The following is a 21,780-nucleotide window of genomic DNA, read 5'->3' as shown; positions in this document are numbered from 1 at the left end:
CTCTGAGAAACTCAAACTAAACTCATCAGTAAAATGGGTACAATCAGTATCAGGAAAATACTACCTCTCTTGAGAGGATGTGTGTGAAGAACCTGCCAAATAGCAGGGCAGCAATAAATGTTAATACCTGTCTTTCCCACTTCTAAACTCTTACAGCACTATATTTTGGGATTTTTATTCTACTAAACTACAGAGTCTTTGTTCTTTTGTATCCCCAGAGCACCTAGCATTCAGCAAATGTTTGTGGGATACTAAATTAATTGACCACAGATGAAATAGTAGGTGAATTCTTAGGTCACAAATGAAGGCCAAGAGGGACACCTGGGTGGCTCAGTTGGTTAAGTGTCAGACTTCAGCTCAGGTCATGATCTCATGGTTCGGGAGTTCAAGCCCTGCATCAGGCTCCATGCTGACAGCCTAGAGCCTGCTTCAGATTCTGTGTCTCCCTCTCACTCTCTGCCCCTCCCCTGCTTGTGCTCTCTCTCTCTCTCTCTCTCTCTCTCTCTCTCAAAAATAAATGAACATTAAAAAGATGTTTTAAATAAAGGAAGGCCAAGAGTACATATGGTAGAAATTTATAAAATTGTGAAAATAAAAGCAGACAGACCTATCCAAACTTAGTCTGGTAGATGGGGGCTACCTCTCAAAATATCAGTGATGTAGATTGAAGACAATAAAATGAAATCTTACTTTCTGTAAGTGAACTAGTGGGATACAATACCTCCAAAGGGTGTGACAACAGAAAATGTATATACTTTAGCGTGGAAAGAGAGAGAAATTCTTGGGGGAAAAAGCTCTTGGTGCAAAGGTCACACCCTGATGGTCCATTGGCTGATTTCTGGCCTGCAGAGGTGTTTTTGTTCAATGGGATATGTAAAGTGATGGACAACACTTCCAAGTCAGAAGACCTCAGATAAAAATCTGAGATAAAAAATTATGGCTTCTCTTGAAAAAGATCCAATCTGTGGGTACCTGGATGACTCAGTCGGTTAAGCATCTGACTTCGGTTCAGGTCATGATCTCACAGTTCCTGAGTTCCAGCCCCGAGTTGGGCTCTGTGCTGACAGCCTGGAGCCTGCTTCAGATTCGGTGTCTCCCTCTTTCTGCCCCTCCCTCTGCTCAGTCTCTCTCTCCTTCAAAAATAAATAAACATAAAAAAGTTTTTTTAGGGGCGCCTGGGTGGCTCAGTCGGTTACGCAGCCGACTTTGGCTCAGGTCATGATCTCACAGTTCGTGAGTTCGAGCCCCGCGTCGGGCTCTGTGCTGACAGCTCAGAGCCTGGAGCCTGTTTCAGATTCTGTGTCTCCCTCTCTCTGACCCTCCCCCATTCATGCTCTGTCTCTCTCTGTCTCAAAAATAAATAAATGTTAAAAAAAATTTAAAAAAAATTTTTTTAAATAAAGAAAGGAAGAAAAAGATCTGATCTGGTCATGCTGGGCCCCACGTGACCCATGCCAGCTGGAAATGAGTAGCCTTTGGTGCCTCTGTCAGCTCCAGTGTCCCCCCACCCCACCCCCCACCCAGTACCTCGATGGGCATATATTGCCTGCTTCATGCCAACCCCACCTTAGTGCCATTTTCAGGAACAAAATGCTGGATTCAAGACCCTGGACCCAACCCAGGATAGCAGTTTTTATCATCTCATTATACTCAGCAGGTTACTGGGCTCTCGCATTTGCCAGGAACAGATACATTCCAGTAAAGGAAGCTTGTTGTAAGATTACATAGGAAGGGGCGCCTGGGTGGCTCAGCTGGTTAAGTGTCTGACTTCATCTCAGGTCATGACCTCACAGTTTGTAGCTTCGAGCCCTGCACTGGTCTCTCTACTGTCAGCAAAGAGCCTGCTTCAGATCCTCTGTCCCCACCCCTTCGTCCCCTCCCCCATTCACACTTTTTTTTTTCTCTCTTTCTCAAAACTAAACATTAAAAAAAATATTACATGGGAAAAGTAAGGAAGACTGGATGAATATTCCTACAGGTGGGGGAAAGAAAGGGAAAAATACTGCTTGTTTTAACGTACAGTTCTGTTTCTTTCTGTAAAAGACACAAATTACTAATTCTCTCTTGTTTTTTAATTTTTAATTTTTTTAAAATTTACATCCAAACTAGTTAGCATCTAGCGCAACAATGATTTCAGGAGTAGATTCCTTAGTGCCCCTTACCCATTTAGCCCATCCCCCCTGCCACAACCCCTCCAGTAACCCTCTGTTTGTTCTCCATATTTAAGAATCTATTATGTTTTGTCCCCCTCCCTGTTTTTATATTATTTTTGTTTCCCTTCCCCTATGTTATCTGTTTTGTCTCTTAAAGTCTTCATATGAGTGAATTAATGTGGTTTGTGTCTTTCTCTGACTAATTTCACTTAGCATAATACCCTCCAGTTCCATCCACGTAGTTGCAAATGGAAAGATTTCATTCTTTTTGATTGCCGAATAATACTCCATTGTATATATATACCACATTTTCTTTTTCCATTCATCCATTGATGGACATTTGGGCTCTTTCCATGCTTGGGCTATTGCTGATAGTGCTGCTATAAACATGGGGGTGCATGTGTCCCTTCGAAACAGCACACCTGTATCCTGTGGATAAATGCCTAGGAGTGCAATTGCCGGGTCGTAGGGTAGTTCTATTTTTAGTTTTTTGAGGAACCTCCATACTGTTTTCCAGAGTGGCTACACCAGCTTGCATTCCTACAAATTACTAATTCTCTTAAGTGATACATTGTAAAATACCTCTTCCATCCTCTTTTATATTCCCCAACCACATTCTCACTTTATTGAATTGTGATCTTTAATTCACAGGACTGGCTATACAACACACAACTGCTACCCAGTGCTTTGAAAGTAAAAATACAATATTGGACTATGGCCCAATCAGTTCACTTTTCAAAAATCTCGGTTTTATCACCTATAAAATGGGGATAACAGCAATATTGGGATTGTTGTGGAAATTACATGAAATAACTCGTGAAAAAAATTGAGTGCAATGCTTGGTATATAGTAAGTGCTCTATAAATATTGGTGATGATGATGATGGTGATAAATGAGCATTCTGAAGGAAAACAACGTTGCCGACACATTAAACTTGTTTTCAGCTTCACCTATAAAAGAACTACTTGGGTAATCTACATATTTGGAGTATTTTATAGCTATGTGATATGTGTGTGTGTGTGTGTGTGTGTGTGTGTGTGTGTGTATACACACTTTTCCATATTTATGTGGGAAGCAATTTAGAGTTTATGCTTTTTTTATTATTCAAAAACATAGATGATCAAGAATGACTGGGGCACCTGTGTGACTCAGTCAGTTGAGCATCTGACTGTTGATTTCAGCTCAGGTCATGATCTCATGGATCATGGGTTCAAGCCCCATGTCAATATTTGCACTGACAGTGGGGAGCCTGCTTGGAATTCTCTCTCTCTCTCTCTCTCTCTCTCTCTCTTCTCTCGATTTGTCTCTCTCTCTCTCTCTCAAAATAAATAAATAAAAACTTAAACAAGACTGTACTTTCTTCCACAAATGAATCTATAGCTATCCTCAGTAACTCCTCCTTCTCATTTTCTTTTTTTTTTTTTTTAATATTTGTTTTTGAAAGAGAGAGACGGAAGGAGAGAGAGGGAAGGAGAGGGAGAGAGAGGGAGAGAGTGCAAGCACAGGAGGGGCAGAGAGAGAGGGAGATAGAGAACCCCAAGCAGGTTCCACACTGTCAGCACAGAGATGGACATGGGGCTTGAACTCATGAACCATGAGATCATAGTCTGAGCCAAAAATCAAGAGTCAGACACTTAACTGACTGAGCCAATCAGGGGTCCCTCCTCATTTTCTTAAAAGAGCAGGATGAAAAAAAAAAAGAGCAGGATGATATAGATTTGGTTTTTAAGTTTTTATTATTTATTTTTGAGAGAAAGGGGTGGGGGAGGGGCAGGGAGAGAGGGGGACAGAGGATCTGAAGTTGGCTCTGCACAGACAGCAGAGAGCCCAATGCCAGGCTCAAACTCATGAATTGTAAGATCATGTCCCAAGAGCCAAAGGCACATACTTAACCCACTGAGCCACCCAGGTGCCCCAGGATGATATAGATTTTTAAAGTTTACTGTGACCCTTTGAGACTGTGTGTTCCAACCATGTTATTTTATGCATGAAACTGAAGGAAACTGAAACTCAGTTTCTGAGAAACTTAAGCCCAATCATACCATTAGTTAGAAAAACAGCCAAGGCTGGAACCCCAGTCTCCTGATACCCTGTGCAGTGTTTTTTCTGCTACACTGTAGTGCCACTAACTGGGTACTTGACAGTCATTTAAGAAATAGCAATCTTAAGTATCAGGCACTATTCTGGCACCTGTGGACACAACCATGAAAAAAGTCCTGCCTCTTGGGTTTAGACGAATGGACAAACATTGAATCAGGTCCTGACAAGTGCTATGAAGAAAAGGAAAGGATAAAGGGAAGATGTTGTATTGACCAGTTAATCTTTAGTATTTTTGGTGAAAATTGGAGGTGATACTGACTTTTACCTCTTAATCACTTCCCCACAACATAGCAACATAATTGAATGTAAAGAAAACTAGGCTTCCCAGCAAGACACTTGGGCTTTAGCCCCAATTCTAATTATTAGACAACCAAGGCTGTTTAACCTTCTGTGTTTCTCCATTTGGAAAATGAGATTAATATATGCCTTGAATTTTTTTATAGGGTGGTTTTGAGTATAAAATTGTACAAGAGAAAGTTTCGCAAAACAGCATTGTTATGCAAATGTAAAATATCATTATATGGAAATTCTATTTCCATAAAAGTGTACTGAGAATCTAGATTTTAAAAAAATTTTTTTTATCTCTTTCCACTCAACCAGAAATGATGCAACCAGAGAAAGACTTCCAGGGTTTTGGCTTTAAACGTAAGCAAAATTCTTTTGCCTATGACGTCCAGCGAGATGTGTACAATGAGGAGACCTTTCAACAAGACCACAGAAGGAAGAGCATTTCCTCTGGGAACTTGGATATTGACATCACTACCTTCAGACACCACATCCAGTGCCGGTGGGTGTGTGGGGTCATTCAACTGCCTCCAAGCTGTCAGCACCAAAACTCTATTCCTCTGGTGATGACTTCTGTCTTCTTCCTCTGAACTCCTGTCATCAGGACCCTTAGTTTACTGTGCAATTTTTCTTCAGTCACTTGTTTGTGGTTTGTCTTGTAGCACCCTCTTGATTATAAATTTCTTGGGCATAAAGACCTTGGATGCCCCCCACAGCATCTAGGGATGATATTTAATAAATACATTGTTCCGTTAACCACTGTTACCAGTTTCCTAACAAGAAGCAACTGGGATGGACTAATTAATGGTAGCAGAATGGGATCCTTCTAACCTCATAGCCAGTGGTGCCCACCAAGTCCTTGTAGTCGTACAACATAGGACTTACCCCCCTGATACCCAGTGTGATTGTGTAAGTCCGAAGTTGAGGGGCTCTTAACCTGTTTTTGTGCTGCGAGCCTTTTAGCAATCTAGTAAAGCTTATGAACATCTTTTCAGAATATTTTTTTTTTACTTTTAAAAATTGTGGTAAAACACGTATCACGTAAAATTGGCCGTTTTAACCCATTTGAAATGTACAAATCATGATGTTGTGCAACCATCACCACTGTTTTCAAAACTTTTTCATCATCCCAAACAGAAACTTTGCACCCATTAAGCAATAATTCCCCATTTCCCCCTCACCCTACCCCTTGGTAACCTCTCCTCTATGTTCCATCGCTGTGCCTCTTCTAGATATTTCCTTTTCTTATTTAAGTTTATTTTGGGACAGCGAGAGAGAGAACACCATCAGGGGAGGGGCAGAGAGAGGGAAAGAGAGAGAGAGACTCCTAAGCAGGCTCTGCACTGTCAGCGCAGAGCCCGACGTGGGCTCGAACTCACAAACTGTGAGATCATGACCTGAGCTGAAATCAAGAGTCAGATGCTTAACAGACGGAGCCACACAGGCCCCCTTGATATTTCATTTAAGTGTAATCACACAATTTTTGTCTTTCATGTCTGGTTTGTTTCACTTAGCATAATGTTTTCAAAGTTTATCTATGCTGTAACCTGATCAGTACTTCATTTCATTTTATGGCTGATGATATCCCATTGTGTGTATATATCACATTTTGTTTATCTATTCATCTGTTGATGGACACTTGGGTTGTTTCCACTTTGGGGCTATTGTGAATAATGCTGCTGTGAATATTGGCATAGGAGTATCTGTTTGAGAACTTGTTGCCAATTCTTTAAGGTGTATACCTGAGAGTAGAATTGTTGGATCATATGGTGACTCTATGTTTAATTTTTTGAGAAACTACCAAACTTTTTCACAGTAGTACACCATTGTACATTCACACTGGCAATGTACAAGTGTTCCAATCGCTCTGTGTCCTCTTCAACTTGTGTTATTTTCCATTTTTTAAAAATAAAGTCATCCTACTAGACATGAAGCGGTATCTCATTGTGGGGTTTTGTTTTGTTTTTTGAATTTTCCTGATAACTAAATGTGTTGAGCATCTCTTCATGTGCTTATTGGTCATTTGTATATCTTCTTTGAGGAAATGTCTATTTATTTCTTTTGCTCTTTTTAAAATTAGATTGCCTTTTTGTTGTTGAGTTGCAGTAGTTCTCTATATATCTTGGATATTAAACTCTTATCAGATACATATTTTGCAAATGTTTTCTCCCATTTTGTGGATTGTCTTTCTGTGGATTGATAGTGTCACAGTTTTTAATGCACAACAGTTTTTAATTTTAATGAAATCTGATTTATCTATTTTTTTGGTTTTGTTGCCTGTGATTTTTGTGTCATAGTTAAGAAACTATTGTGAAATCCAAGATTATGAAGATCTTCCTCTATCTTTTCTTCTAAGAGTTTTATAGTTTTAGCTCTTAAATTTAGATTGTTTTCCATTTTGAGTTAATTTTGTATATGGTATAAAGTAAGGGCCCGACTTCATTCTTTCCATGTGGATATTCTGTTTTCCCAACACCTTTGTTGAAGAGACGACAGTTCTTTCCCCCACTGAATGATCTTGGCCAGAATTTTTTTTTTAACGTTTATTCATTATTGAGAGACAGAGAGACACAGAACATGAGCAGGGGAGGGGCCAAGAGATGGAGAGACACAGAATCTGAAGCAAGCTCCAGGCTCTGAGCTGTCAGCACAGAGTCGGATTCGGGGCTCGAACTCACAAACAGCGAGATCATGACCTGAGCCAAAGTTGAACGCTCAACAGACTGAGCCACCCAGGCACCCCCAGAATATTTTTTAATGCATAAAATACATAGGATTATAAAGGAAACCAGTTGAAATACAGTTCTCAGAATAGAAAAAATACCACTATTATGTTATTTAATAATCTGGATCTAGTAACTGCCATAATTTCAAAGTAGTGATGAAATAAATGATGTTTTATGATCTCTGCAGCAATTTTAGTGTAATATGAAAATATTGTGATTTCTATTAGTGACAAAGTCAGGTTCTGCTGATACTATAGTGGTTTGCTGTCAATGTTCATAATTGAAGGAAATGCTAAATTTCAGTTAGGAGGTAACGAAAACAAAGATAGAATTTTTCCTAAGTTCGTAAACCTCTACAAATTCTATCCATAGACCCCTTGGGGGTCCATAGACCTCAGGTTAAGGACCCTTTGTGACCTATATCATAGTATTAGCCCTAATTATTCAAGTTGTTCTCACTCATACTTGGGATTTTCAGTCCCTCTCATCCCTTGATTTATCACTACTATTGGCATGTGTTGGGTGACAAAAAAGAAAGGCCTCCATGCAGCCCAATTGTAGACCTTCCTTATTGAGGCCTTCTCCTTTGTCCATATCCTGCCTTTTGCAAGTTGTAGTCTCAGAGACCCTCCCTAGTCCTACATCACTACTCTCATGTTCTTTGCTCCTGATGGGTCAGAGGTCATATGTCAAAGAAGGAGTTTGGGGGCACATTGGCTTTGTCTCTACAAAATAAGAGTCTTTTCCTGACTTATACTTCATCACAAAAGTGTATGACCAAAGAGGCATGGGTGGCTCAGTCAGTTGAGGTCTTGCTTTCGGCTCAGGTCATGATCTCAGAGTTTGAGTTCAAGCTCCCCATTGAGCTCTGTGCTGACAGTGCATCTGGCTTGCTCTCTTGCTCGCTCTCTCTCTCTCTCACACACACACACACAATAAATAAATAAACATTAAAAAAATTTTTTTAAATAAAAAATTTTTTTAAAAGTTTCAATCAAAGAAATTTCAGCCTAACTCCCCTCCACCTGCCCTATCCTTAGACACTTAAATCTGATCAATTCTGCCTCCCATGGGCTTTTGTCTTACTCCCTACTTCTAAAATGTACAGTTATATCCACTTCTGGATTTTAACGTGAAAGGTAGCACAGCTCCGTGGTTAAGAGCAAGACTCAGAGGCCAGATTGCCTGGTTTTGAATCCCAATTCTGCTGCTTCCCAACTGTGTGACATTAGGTAAGCTCTCCAACCCTACTTTGCCTCAGTTTCCTCATCTGTAAAAATGAGGATGATGCTTACGGCTACTTGATAAGGGGATTGTGAGGATTTAAAGAGTATTTGTAAGGCACCTACCAAATAGAAAACACTATATGGGTGGGGGTTTTTAGTTTTAAAAAAATCTTTGAACTCTACCTCTTTTACAGAAAACCTCATCTCTTTCCTCATTTTCTCCCTTTTTATTAGCAACCACAAATACTCCCTTTGTTGTCAAGGGAGTGTGCTTTCACAATGACTCTTACATTCCTCACTTTAATGATGCCTTAAGTCAAATCCAGGTTCATGTTGAAATGCTTATACTGTTTCCCCCACTGGCTTTAATTCCTATTCCTCTAGCTCCTTCCTTGATTTTCTTTCAGTTTTAGAGCCTTGTCATTCGAGGTCCTCTGTATTTTTTTTTTCCATGCTAATGAGCTTTGATGACTCTGCCTACAGTGGCTTGTCTTCTGCCAAGTGGCATATGGAGAGAAGGAGAGACTGGACTGGATGAAGAAACAAATTGTCCCAGTGACATGCTCTGCTGTCCCCTTTGGGGGCTATAATTGGAGAGAGCACACTGTGTGCACCTGCCTAACATCCAGGGACTCTCATAAAAATAGCAATGTGATGTTCCTTCCAAACCAATGGTCTTGTTCCTGGCTCCCAAACAGAATTCAATAGCTGTCAGTAGGAATTGTGGTGGTAATAGAGTGTACAGAACACGGAAGTAGAAATCAGAAGACCCGGTGGTTTATAGCCCCAGCTCTGCCCACACTACTGCGACCTTGGAAAAGTCACTTACACTTAGTTGGTCTTAATTACCTTAGGGAAAGTGAGGCTCATAGTTGTGGGAATCAAACATGTGAAATTCTTTCTAAGCACACATTTTAGCCTTGCATACACTAAAGTTATATTTGTTACTATAGTCAAATCTCAGCTATCCAACTATAGCGCACACATGGAAAACCTTCATACATTTTGCTTTCAGCCCACACTAAAATATAAGCAGCAAAGAGCAATTTAAAACTAAATTAGTTTTGGGGCGCCTGGGTGGCTCAGGTGGTTAAGCATCTGACTTCGGCTCAGGTCATGATCTCCTGGTTCATGAGTTAGAGCCCTGTGTTGGGCTCTGTGCTGACAGCTCAGAGCCTGGAGCCTGCTGCAGATTCTGTGTCCCCCTCTTTCTGTGTCCCTTCCCTGCTCACCCTCTGTCTGTCTCTCTCTCTCAAAAATAAATAAACTGGCTGATTGATTAGCTGAGTGACTGATTGATTTACAATGATTCTGCTGTTTTAGATGATCTAAGTATTAGGGGTGCCTGAGCGGCTCAGTTGGTTAACCATCTGACTCTTCAGCTCAGCTCGGGTCTTAGGGTCATGAGTTCAAGCCCTGTGTTGGGTTCTGGGCTGAGCGTGAAGCCTACTTTAGAAAAAGTATTTCCAGGGAGGTAGATTAATCAATTTATTTTAAAAATAAATAAAGGGCTCCTGGTGGCTCAGTCTGTTAAGCGTCTGACTCTTGATTTTAGCTCAGGTCATGATTTCATTGTTCCTGAGATCGAGCCCTGCATCAGGCTCGACACTGATGGTGCAGAGCCTACTTGGGATTCTCTTTTTCTTCTCTCTGCCCCTCCCCCACACTCTCTCCCTGTCTCTCAAAATAAATAAATAAATAAACATTTAAAAATAAATAAGTAAAATAAAAGTTAAAGTGGGTTTTCTCAATCTCAGCATCATTAACATTTTGGACCAGAACATTGTTTCCTGTGGGGGGGTTGTCCTATGCACTGAAGGATGTTTAGCAACATCCCTGGCCTCTACTCACTGCCTACCAATAGCACCCCCTCCCTGAGTTGTTGACAATAAAAAATGTCTCCAGACATTGCCAAATGACCCCTGAATGACAAAATTGTTTCTGATTGATGTCCACTAGGTTAAAGGATAATAAAGCTTTATTTTAATGCCTTTTCTTTACGTAGCTAACTCCTAAAGCACAGGATTCCATCCACTACATTTTTCTTCTTCTTCTTCTTCTTCTTCTTCTTCTTCTTCTTCTTCTTCTTCTTCTTCTTGTTTTTTAATATTTACTTATTTTTGAGAGAGATGAGAGAGAGAGAGAGGTGGGGGAATAGGCAGAGAGAAAGGCAGACAGAGGATCTGAAACAAGCTCTGTACTGACAGCACACAGGATGCGGGGCTTGAACTCACAAACCACGAGATCATGACCTCCATCAAAATCTGACACTTAACCAACTGAGCCACCCAGGCGCCCCTCCACTGCCTATATTTTCTATAAATTTCGACATACTACAGATCAAAACCAAATAGAGTTAATTTTCAGTAAAAAAAAAAAAAAGAAAAAAAAGCATATGGAATGACACGGATGTGTTAATTGCCCCTGGTTTCCATCAATATCACATCTCAAAACACTGTGCTTATCAAGAGAAAGCAATAACAGTCCATTTTTCTACTAGAAAGTTTCTAGGTTTAATTCTTCCCAAACATCCCGTTTTGTATGCTAGACTATAAGGCTGAGTTCTTGTCATATGTATGGCATTTGGTTCCCAACCAGAGGCAATTTTGTCCCCGAGGGAACATTTGGCAATGTTTAGAGACTTTTTTTTGCTTGTCACGAGTTGAGGAGGGCATGCTATTGGCATCTGGTGGGTAGAGGCCCAAGGATGCTGCTAAACATCCTGCAGTGCACAGGACAGTCCCACAACAAAGAGTCATCTAGCCTGGCCTGTCAGAACATCAACAGTGCTGACAAGAAACTCTGCTGTATGGGAAGAACGACGCACTGTGCCTTTTCTTGGCTATGCGGGCTTTTTCTTCGGAAAACCGAATCAAGTCTCTGTTCTTTCTCACAGCTGCTCATGGCACAAGTTCCTAAGATGCATGCTAACGATCTTTCCCTTCCTGGAGTGGATGTGTTTGTACCGATTCAAGGATTGGCTTCTCGGAGACCTACTTGCCGGTATAAGTGTTGGCCTTGTGCAAGTTCCCCAAGGTAAGGAAGATACAAAGCCTTTTCACCCACAACCTATCAGGCCTTGTCTGCTTACCCAGATTAAACAATTTACTTTGCTAGGCGAATAGAAAAAAAAAAAAATAGGTGAGTTCCACTCACATTATTATCATTTCTTCCCTTACCAGCCAGATTTCGAACTCTTCCAGCATGGTTCCAAAAGATTCAGTTTAGAGCTATAAATACCTTCCAGAGTATTTGCAATGCCCATTCAATGGTCATTTTTTTGTTTTGTTTTGTTTTGTTTTTTGGTTTTTTTTTTTGCTTGACTAGTTATTTCATGTTCATACAGCTACAATAGACCTCAGTGGGCATTAGTTTTTCTTAAGAAGGTGGAGGATAAGTATGGGAGCTATCTGGGTTTTAGAAGCCTCATTTTCCAAATAGAACCAACATCTCTTGTCATTCTCTTATCTGTTGCTTCCAGAGTCCCACAAATGGCATGCCCCATTACAAGAGTTATTGTGCTCCAAGAAGCCCAAAGCTAGGGATTCCCACTGGGTATTTATTGTTCTGGACCTGTCTTCTTGGTCCAGGTATAGTAGACTAATTGGGCTCATTTTTACCGTAACCAGCATTAGCTGGGAACACAGCTGACATTCCACCATTACCAGGTTTCCAAAGAAACAACTGGAAAGTGAACCCAACATCAAATTTATCCACAGAGAAAGTGAAAAGATTGTATTCATTCTTTACTCAGAGTACCACGCAATTCCCTACGTAGTATTGTTTAAATACTATTTCTCTATTTTTCTGGAGCCAGCCAGGTAGGATTGAATCCTGTGATCATACAGGTTGTGCAAAGCACAAAGAGGCCAAGCAAAGGAGCAAGTGGTAGGTACCGGACATCCAAATGTGGCACAAGGCTGATCATTGAAGAAAAGGGATCCCTTTTAATTAAAAAAAATTTTTTTTAACATTTATTTATTTTTGAGAGACAGAGCATGAGCAGGGGAGGGGCAGAGAGAGAGGGAGACACGGAATCCGAAGCAGGCTCCAGGCTCTGAGCTATCAGCACAGAGCCTGACACAGGGTTCGAACCCACGAACCGTGAGATCATGACCTGAGCTGAAGTCTGACGCTTAACTGACTGAGCCACCCAGGCGCCCCCCAAAGGGATCCCTTTTTAAATAATTAATTACCCTGCAGTAAAATTGACTTTTTTCCTTTTGGTGTTCAGTTCTATAAATTTAAACACATGTATGGATTTCTGTAACTACCACCACAGTGAAGATCCAGAACAGTTCCATCAGCCCCCAAATGCTCTTATGCCACCTCTTTAAGTCACATCCTCCCCTGGCAGCTACTAATCTGTTCTCTATCACCATAGTTTTGCCTTTTTGAGAATATCATGTAAATGGATTCATGCAGTATATAACTCTTAAAGGCTGGCTTCTTGAATTCAGCATGATGTCTTTGAAATTGATGCAAACTGTAATATGCATCAATAGCTTGTTCCTTTTCATTGCTGAGTAATAGTCCATAGGATGGCTGGACTGAGCAACAGTCCATAGGATGGTTTGTTTATTTATTTATTTACTTATTGATAGATATTTTGTTTCCAGTTTTTGGTTGTCAAAAATAAAGTTGCCATGGACATTCAGGTACAGGTGGTTTTTAAAAAATGTTTACTTATTTATTTTGTGGGGGGCGGGGGAAGGAGCAGAGAGAGAGGGAGAGAGAGAATCAGAGAATCCCAAGCATGCTCCATGCTGTCAGCACAGAGGCTGACTAGGAGCTCAATCTCACGAACCAAGATCGTGATTTGAGCCGACATCAAGAAACTGATGCTTAACTGACTGAGCCATCCAGGCACCCCAGGTACAGGTTTTTATGTAAACATAGATCTCATCTCTCTAAGGTGATATGGTTGGTCATGTGGTAGGTGTGTGTTTAACTTTATAAGAAACTGTCAATCTATGTACCTGAGTGGCTGTACCTGCCACTTTACATTCCGACCAGCAAGGTATGAGAATTCTAGTTCCTCCACACCCTTCATTTTATATTGTCTGTATTTTTTATTTATTTCCACCAGCACAAGGATCCCTCATGTTGCCCTTTATTTTTAAGGTTGTTTTGTTTTGTTTTGTTTTTGTTTTTGTTTTATTTTTTGAGAGAGAGATTGCGAGCGGGGGAGAGGGGCAAAGGGAGAGGGAGAGAGAGAGAGAGAGAGAGAGTGAAAGACTCTTAAGCAGGCTCTGAGCTCAGTGCAGAGCCCAATGCAAGGCCCGATCCTACAACCTTGGGATCATGACCCGGAGCCAAAATCAATTGTCAGATGCTCAACCAAATGAGCCATCCAGGCGTCCCTCATGTTTCCCTTCTATAGTTACCCCCACTTACCCCTTGCCCCCATCCCCTCCTTAACCCTGGAAACCACTAAACTGTTCTTTTCTAGAATGTTGTCACTTTGAGAAAGTTACATAAATAGGGTCATATAGTATGTAACTCTTTGAGATTGCCTTCCCCCTCCCCCCATCTTAATTCTCTGGAGATTCATCTAGGTTGTTGTATGTATCAATAGTTTATTCCTTTTTTTTATTGCTGAGTAGTATTCCATGGTATGGATGCACCACAGTTTATTTAAAAATTTTTAATGTTTGGGGCACCTGGGTGGCTCAGTCGGTTGAGCGGCCAACTTCGGCTCAGGTCACGATCTCGCGGTCCGTGAGTTCGAGCCCCGCATCGGGCTCTGTGCTGACAGCCTATAGCCTGTTTCGGATTCTGTGTCTCCCTCTCTCTGACCCTCCCCGTTCATGCTCTGTCTCTCTCTGTCTCAAAAATAAATAAACGTTAAAAAAAATTTTTTTTTAAATAAAAAAAATAAATTTTTAACGTTTATTTATTTTTGAGAGAGAGACAGAGACAGAGACAGAGTGTGAGGGTGGGAGGGACAGAGAGAGAGGGAGACACAGAATCCGTAGCAGACTCCAGGCTCTGAGCTGTCAGGCACAGAGCTTGATGCAGGGCTGGAACCCGCAAACTGTGGATCATGACCTGAGCCAAAGTTGGACACTTAACTGATGAGCCACCCAGGCACCCCGCACCACATCTTATTTAAACATTTACCCTTAAAGTACATCTGGATCATTTTCAAGTTTTTGGCTATTACAAATATAGCTGCTATGAAACATTTGTGTGTAGGTTAATGAACATAGTCTTCTTTTCTCTGGGATAATCGTCCAGGAGCACAATTATGGGATTGTACGGTAGTTACAGGTTTAGAGTTTTAAGTAATTGCCAAACTATTTCCTAGAATGGTTGTATCATTTTATGTTCCTACCAGCAATCTCTGATACAGTTGCTCTGCATTCCCACTAGCATTTGTCACTACTTTTTATTTTAGCCATTTTAGTAGGGATGTGGTGAGGTCTCTTGTGGTTTCAGTTTGCATTTCCCTAATGGCCAATGATGTTTAACATCTTTTCGTATGCTAATTTACTCACCTAAATATTTTAATGAAATGGCTCTTGTCTTTTGCTCATGTTCTAATTGGATTGTTTGCATTTTCACTGTTGAGGTTCAAGAGTTATTTATAGTCTAGATACTAGTCCTTTGTCTTTTGTGTTTTGCAGATAATTTCTCCCAATCTGTAGCCTGTCTTTTCAGAGTATTTACAGAGCAAAATTCTCAATTTTGATGAGGACTAGTTTTTAGTATTTTTTCTTGTAGCCATTAAAAGAGGTATGTAGTGAGATCTCATTGTGGTTTTAATTTGTATTTCCCTAATGGCTGATGGGGTTGAACATCTTTTCATGTTCGTATTCACCATCCTCATAATCTCTTCGGTGAAGTGCCTGTTCAAGTCCTTTGCCCATTTTTTAATTGAAAAAAAAAATTCTCTTTTCTTATTGTTAATTTTTGAGACTTCTTTATGTATTCTAGATACCAATCTTTTGTCATACATACAATTTGCAAATAGTTTTCCTCAGTGTGTAGCTTATCTTTATTTTCTCTTGAGAGTGTCTTTGACAGGACAAAAGGTTTTAATTTTAATAAGTCCAGTTTATCCATTTTTTTCCTTTTATGGATTATGAATTTCCTACTGTATGTAAGAACTTTACACCTAATCCCCAGGTTACAAAGATTTTCTTTTATGTTTTTTTCTAAAAGACTTATAGCTTTATGTTTTACATTTAGATCCATGATCCATTTTGAGTTAATCTTTACATAAAGTGTGAAGTTTAGGTCAAGCTTTATTTTTTGTTGTGTTTTCAACATGATTTTTAAAGACTATCCTTAAATGAATTGTTTTTGCACTTTTGTCAAAGATCAAAGAGCCATATTTTTGTATGTCTATTTCTGGACTTTCTATTCTGTCCCATTGATCTACTTGTCTATCCCTTTACCAATACCATGTCTTGATTATTCTATCTTTATAATGAGTCTTAAAATTGGATAGTGTGATCCTTCCAATTTTGTTCTTTTTCAAAGCTGTTTTAGCTATTTTATATAATTTTTAGAATCAGCTTGTTTAACCTACCAAAAAACCCTATGGAGATTTTGATAGCTGCTGCATTAAGTCCATAGATCACTTTGGGGATAATTGATGTCTTTATTATATTGAGTTTCCAGTTCATGATCACAGTATGTCTCTCCATTTACTTTCGTTTTCCTTGATTTCTTTCATTAGCATTTGGAGTTTTCAGCATACAGATCCTGCCCATTTGCTGTTAGAATTAGACTGAGTGTTTCATTTTGGAGATACTCTGTGTGGCGATTAAAAACGTGTTTGGTTTCCAATTATTCATTGTTTGCATATAGAAATACAATTGATTTGTCTATTCACCTTGTGTCCTGTAACTCATTTATTAGTTCCAAGAATCTTTTGTAGATTCCTTGGGACTTACTACATTGATAATCATGTCATCTGTAAATAGGGACAGTTGTGTTTCTTTCTAATCTGAATGGCTTTTATGACTTTCTCTTGCTTATTGTACTGACTAAGAGTTATATGTACTCTGTGTTGAATAAGAGTGGTGAGAATAGATATTTTTGACATGTTGCTGATCTTCGGACGGAAAACATTCAATCTCTCACCATTAAGTATGATGTTAGCTGTAGGATTTTTGTAGATGCCCTTTATTAGGTGGAGGAATTTTCCATTCTATTCTAGTTCACTGAGAATTTTTATCATGAGTGGATGTTGTATTTTGTCAAATGCTTTTTCTGCATTATTGATATGACCATGTGATTTTTCTCTTTAGACCATTAATATGGTAGATTACATTGATATTTAAATATTGAATTAGCCTTGCATTCCTGGAATAAAGGAGTACCTTTTCAAATTTCTATGTGGCGGCTGTAAACCAAAATGATCCATTCATGTGAGTACCTTCACTTCCAGGAAAATATTAGAAAGTCTCTAGAGCATTCCTGTGGGGCTGCAATGAGAGACCTGAACTCTTGGCACTGATTCTTTAACTGTGAGCCTTCTACCCACTGCCACTTATGAAAGGTCCTTTATTTATGGTCAAAGTTGTGGATGTCTCATTGCTAAATTACCAAATCATCAGTGTAATTTCATACCAAAAGAAGAATGGCATTAGGACATGTAAGTATACCTAGTACCCAGCACAGTATCTAACACATAGTGGGTACTCAAGATCTTTGTGGAATAATAATGATCACATGACTATATAAATGCATAAATCTGAGCAACTCTTGCTAACTGGCTGAGAGATTGTGTATTATTTTAAGTAGTGTGAATAATGGAATAATTTGTAGTGTAAATAATTCAAAAGTTTTACTTACATTTGAATAGGTAGTACCTGACATTTAATGATTTTCTCAAATGAAACAAAAGTACTTCACGGTGAAGAACTTATTTAAAAAGTGCTAGGGGTGCCCGGCTGGCTCAGTTGGTAGAGCATGTGACTCTTGATCTTGGGGTTGTGAGTTTGAGCCCCGTGTTAGGTGTAGAGATTACTTAAAAACAAAATCTTTTAGGGGGCACCTAGGTGGCCCACTTGGTTAAGTGTCTGACTCTTGAGTTCAGCTCAGGTTATGATCTCACAGTTTGTGGGTTCGAGCCCCATGTCGGGCTCTGCACTGACAGTGCAGATCTTGCTTGGGATTTTCTCTCTCCCCCTCTCTCTGCTCCTCCCTTGCTTGTGCTCTCTCTCAAAATAAATAAATACACTTAAAAAAATAAAATCTTTTAAAAAATTAAATAAATAAATAGATAGATAAAAACTGCTAGATCTTCCTCATAGTAGAATTCCAATTTATAAATGTAAAAGAAAATACAAAATCACCATTAGGGAAACACCACAGTAATAATTGTCATGATAAAATCCACTAACTGATGTTAAAATTAGTGGGTGAAAGTTTGCAAATTATGTAGAGATTTGCATAGTTTCAAAGTATCTTCCTAAAGATATTTGTTAACTACTCCACTACTCTACATTAGAGAATCTGGGAGAAACAACTTGAAACAACCAATGCTATATCACCAACAGTAAGGCATTTAGAGATCATGAATCCTGTGATATGATGCACTAAGAAGGACACAACAGATGAGGTCTGTAGCATTCTCGCCAAAAATGTGTAACCTTAGTACACTCATGAGGAAACCTAAAGACTACCCCAAAATGAGAGGCATTTGACAAAATAACTGATCTATTAATACTCTTTCAAAGCGTCAAAGTCCAGAAAGACAAAGACTGAGGAACTATTACAGATTGCAGGGTAAGGAGAAATAATAACTAAATACAATGTGGGACTCTGGATAGAGTCGTGGAACAGAAAAAGGAAATTAGTGAGAAAACGGTGATGAGATTCAAATTAAGTCTTTAGTTAATTTGTAATGTTAATTCCCTGATTCTGATAATTATACCAAGACTATAAAAAATGTTAACATCAAGAGATGCTAGGTAAGGGATATATGGAAACTCTCTATTATTTTTGTAACTTTTCTGTAAGTCTAAAACTAGCTCAAAATTTAAAAAAATGTTAAAGTGTTGGAAAGTTTGGAAACTTGGTTTCCCTTTATTTCTCCACAGCCTAAGCTTACCTGAGACTAGATCACTTAGTTCTCAGGCACTTACCAAGTAATTCTCTAACTTCCTTGTATTGGTAAATTATTTGAAACCCTACATTTCAAAAGCCTTTCTCTTTATGCTATATGTTGCTTATCAAGAGTAAATAGGAGCTATTCAACATTATACTGGAATTCATAGTGTATTAAAGTAGGAAAAAGAAATATAAGGTGTAAGGATTGTAAAGGAAGAAATAAAACTTCATTATTCATAGACGATAATTTTTAATGAAGAAAACAATCTACAAATAAATTAATAGAATTAATGAGATTTTTGTCAAGGTTGCTGGATACAAGATCAGCATATAAAAATCAATTATATTTCTATATACCTGCAGGAAACAAGAAGTGAAATTTTTAAAAAGATGCCATTTACCAAAGCATAATAAATATGAAGTAAATTATAATGAAACTAAGAAAAGATGTGTAATACCCATTTAGAGAAATTATACAACTTTACTGAGTAATATTAATTAATTAAGTTAATGGAAATTAATTGAAATATAACATGTTCATGGGTTAGAAGATTGAATATTTAGGGGTGCCTGGGTGGGTCAGTTTCTTAAGTGTCTGACTTTGGCTCAGGTCATGATCTCACTGCTCATGAGTTTGAGCCCTGCATCCGGCTCTGTGCTGACAGCTTGGAGCCTGGAGCCTGCTTCAGAGTCTGTCTCAGTCTCTCTGCCCCTCCCCTGCTCACGCTCTGTCTGTCTGTCTCTGTTTCTCAAATATAAAATAAAACATAAAAAAAAAGAAAACTCAATATTTAAAGATCTCAGCTCTCTCAAAATAAGTTTTATAGATTCATTATAATTTTAATGTAAATCCATTTTTTAATGGAACATTTTAAGAAGATTCTAAGATGTATATGTAAATTCAAAAGCCAAGAATGGTCAAATTCTTTGGAGAAAAGCAACATGGGAGGACTTGCTCCTCCAATTATCAAGACTTAATATAAAGTTATAATATTTAAGATAATGTTCATTAAAAGTGGACAGAATAAACAAACACTCATATATGCATATATTGGAATACACAGAAGAAACATGGGCAGTCTCAAGCAACTCACCCCAACATGGAAGTCTGTCATATATATAATACGGAGCAAAAGAGCAGAAATAAAAATTGTATTCAGTGTAATAACTCCATCTGTACACTAGTGGTAAAACTATAAAGAAAAGCAAAGAAAGTATTGTCACAAAAATCAAAATAATGAATACTTTTGTGGGGATAGATGGAATTGTAATCAAATACTGGGGTGGTGATAACAAAGGTGCTTGTTTTATGAGTATTTATTCAGCTCAAAATCTGTTTTAATGCACTTTATATATGTGCATTACATTTCACAATAAAAATAGGCCATTACTAACACCAAAATTATTACTAAATTAAGTACTACAAGATAGTAAGGCTGTGGTATTGCAGAAATAGACTATTAGACCAATGGAACGGAAAAGAGACACACATATATATTAGCTTATATCAGATGTGTCGCTATAGAAAAATGCTTTAAACATTATTTATTTATTTATTTATTTATTTATTTATTTTTATTTATGTATTTATGTATTTATGTATTTATGTATGTATGTATTTATTTATTTATTTATTTATGTAGAGAATTTCAAGCAGGCTCAATAACATCAGTGCAGAGGCCAATGGAGGGGCTAGAACTCATGAACCATGAAATCATGACCTGATCTGAAACCAAGAGTCAGGCACCTAACTGACCGAGCCACCCAGGTGTCCCTAGAAATAAACTTTTTGATGAATGATATGAAACAACCTGATACTTATATGAAAAAACAATTTTTAGATCTCTACTCCATGCCATATACAAAAACCTCCTCCTGGTACATTAAAGACCTAAATGTGAAAGGTAAAATAATAAAGATTTTTTAGAATTATTTAGGAGGTGGATGTCTTCATGATCTTGAAGCAGAAAATAATTTCTTAAACAAGATATAAGAAGCACTCACCTAAAAGGAAAAGATTAATAAATTAAGTAAAAGTCTTGTTCATTCAAAGATACATAAAGACTGAAAAGCGAACCACAGAATCAGAGAGATATTTGTCACACATACACCCAACAAAGGATTCAAATCTGTAATATATATACTCCCACATATCTGTAAGGAAACAACGCAATGAGATTGATCAATATTATTGACAATCCATGCAGTGAAAAGTGAAATTTAAATGAGTTACATGCTAACTCATACACACTGAAATTTAAAATCTGACACTATCATATGCTAACCCAGATGCAGTTGATGGGAACTGTCACACAATGCTGGTGGGAGTGTAAATTATAAAGCCATTTGGAAAACAGTTTGGCTTTTTTTAAATGTTTATTTATTTTGAGAGAAAGAGTCAGAGAGAGAGAGGAGTGGGACAGGAGCAGAGAGAGTGAGAGGGAGAGAGAGAGAATTCCAAGCAGGCTCCATGCTGTCAGCACAGAGCCTGACATGGGGCTCGATCTCAAGAACCATGAGATCATGACCTGAGTAGAGATCAGGAGTTGGACGCTTAACTGGCTGAGCCACCCAGGTGCCCCAGCAAATGCTTTTTTTTTAAAGATCACCCCCAAACCCACCATATCTTTGGCTTATGGTTTTTCACGTGGTTGTAGTCAAGCTGTCAGTCATCTCAAGGCTCTACTGAGGCTGGAGGATCAGCCTTCAGGCTCCCTCATGTGCTTCTCACCATGGGGGCCTCTCCATCAGTGCTTGAGTATCCTCACAACATGACAGCTGGCAGGGGCCGACGACATGCGGAACCCCTAGTTCAAAAATTATTCAGAATTTCAAAATAGTCATAGAGTATTAAGCCAAGTGTGGAGCCTTCTGAGCCCGTGTAATTGCATTGGTCACACCCCTTTGAAGCCAAGTCTGGCAACTGGTGACCTGGATGAAAGAGATAGAGTCAGAGAGCAACCAAGACAGAGGCCACAGTCTTCTTGCAACCTACTCTCAAAAGTGACACCCTACCATTTTTGTTGTAGTCTGTTTATTAGATGTAAGTTACTAGGTCCATCTCACACTGAGGGGGTGGGGGTCACACAAAGGCATGGATAGCAATGAGCAAATCATCTTAAGGGCTGTCTACTGCAACAACTATTTATGAGATAAGCAGGGAAATTTGAACACTGACTATTATTAATTGCTTAGGTATAATGATGGTATTGTAGTTAAATT

General features: G+C 38.8%; 1 protein-coding gene across 3 annotated transcripts in view; it reads left to right on the top strand.

Moving 5' to 3' along the window:
- The window catches only part of SLC26A8 (solute carrier family 26 member 8), an 81,229-nt gene that overhangs the window by 7,218 nt on the left and 52,231 nt on the right, over window positions 1–21,780 (top strand). For all 3 annotated transcript variants that reach the window (XM_042986203.1, XM_042986205.1, XM_042986204.1), the window contains exons 2-3: window positions 4,854–5,040; window positions 11,387–11,526. In XM_042986203.1, coding sequence (XP_042842137.1) covers window positions 4,856–5,040; window positions 11,387–11,526 — 325 coding nt within the window. In that variant the 5' untranslated portion in view covers window positions 4,854–4,855. The remainder of the gene's footprint in view (window positions 1–4,853; window positions 5,041–11,386; window positions 11,527–21,780) is intronic.

Source organism: Panthera tigris, chromosome B2, assembly GCF_018350195.1.
Source record: "Panthera tigris isolate Pti1 chromosome B2, P.tigris_Pti1_mat1.1, whole genome shotgun sequence".
NCBI lineage: Eukaryota > Metazoa > Chordata > Mammalia > Carnivora > Felidae > Panthera > Panthera tigris.
This window is presented reverse-complemented; position numbering and strand designations above follow the sequence as displayed.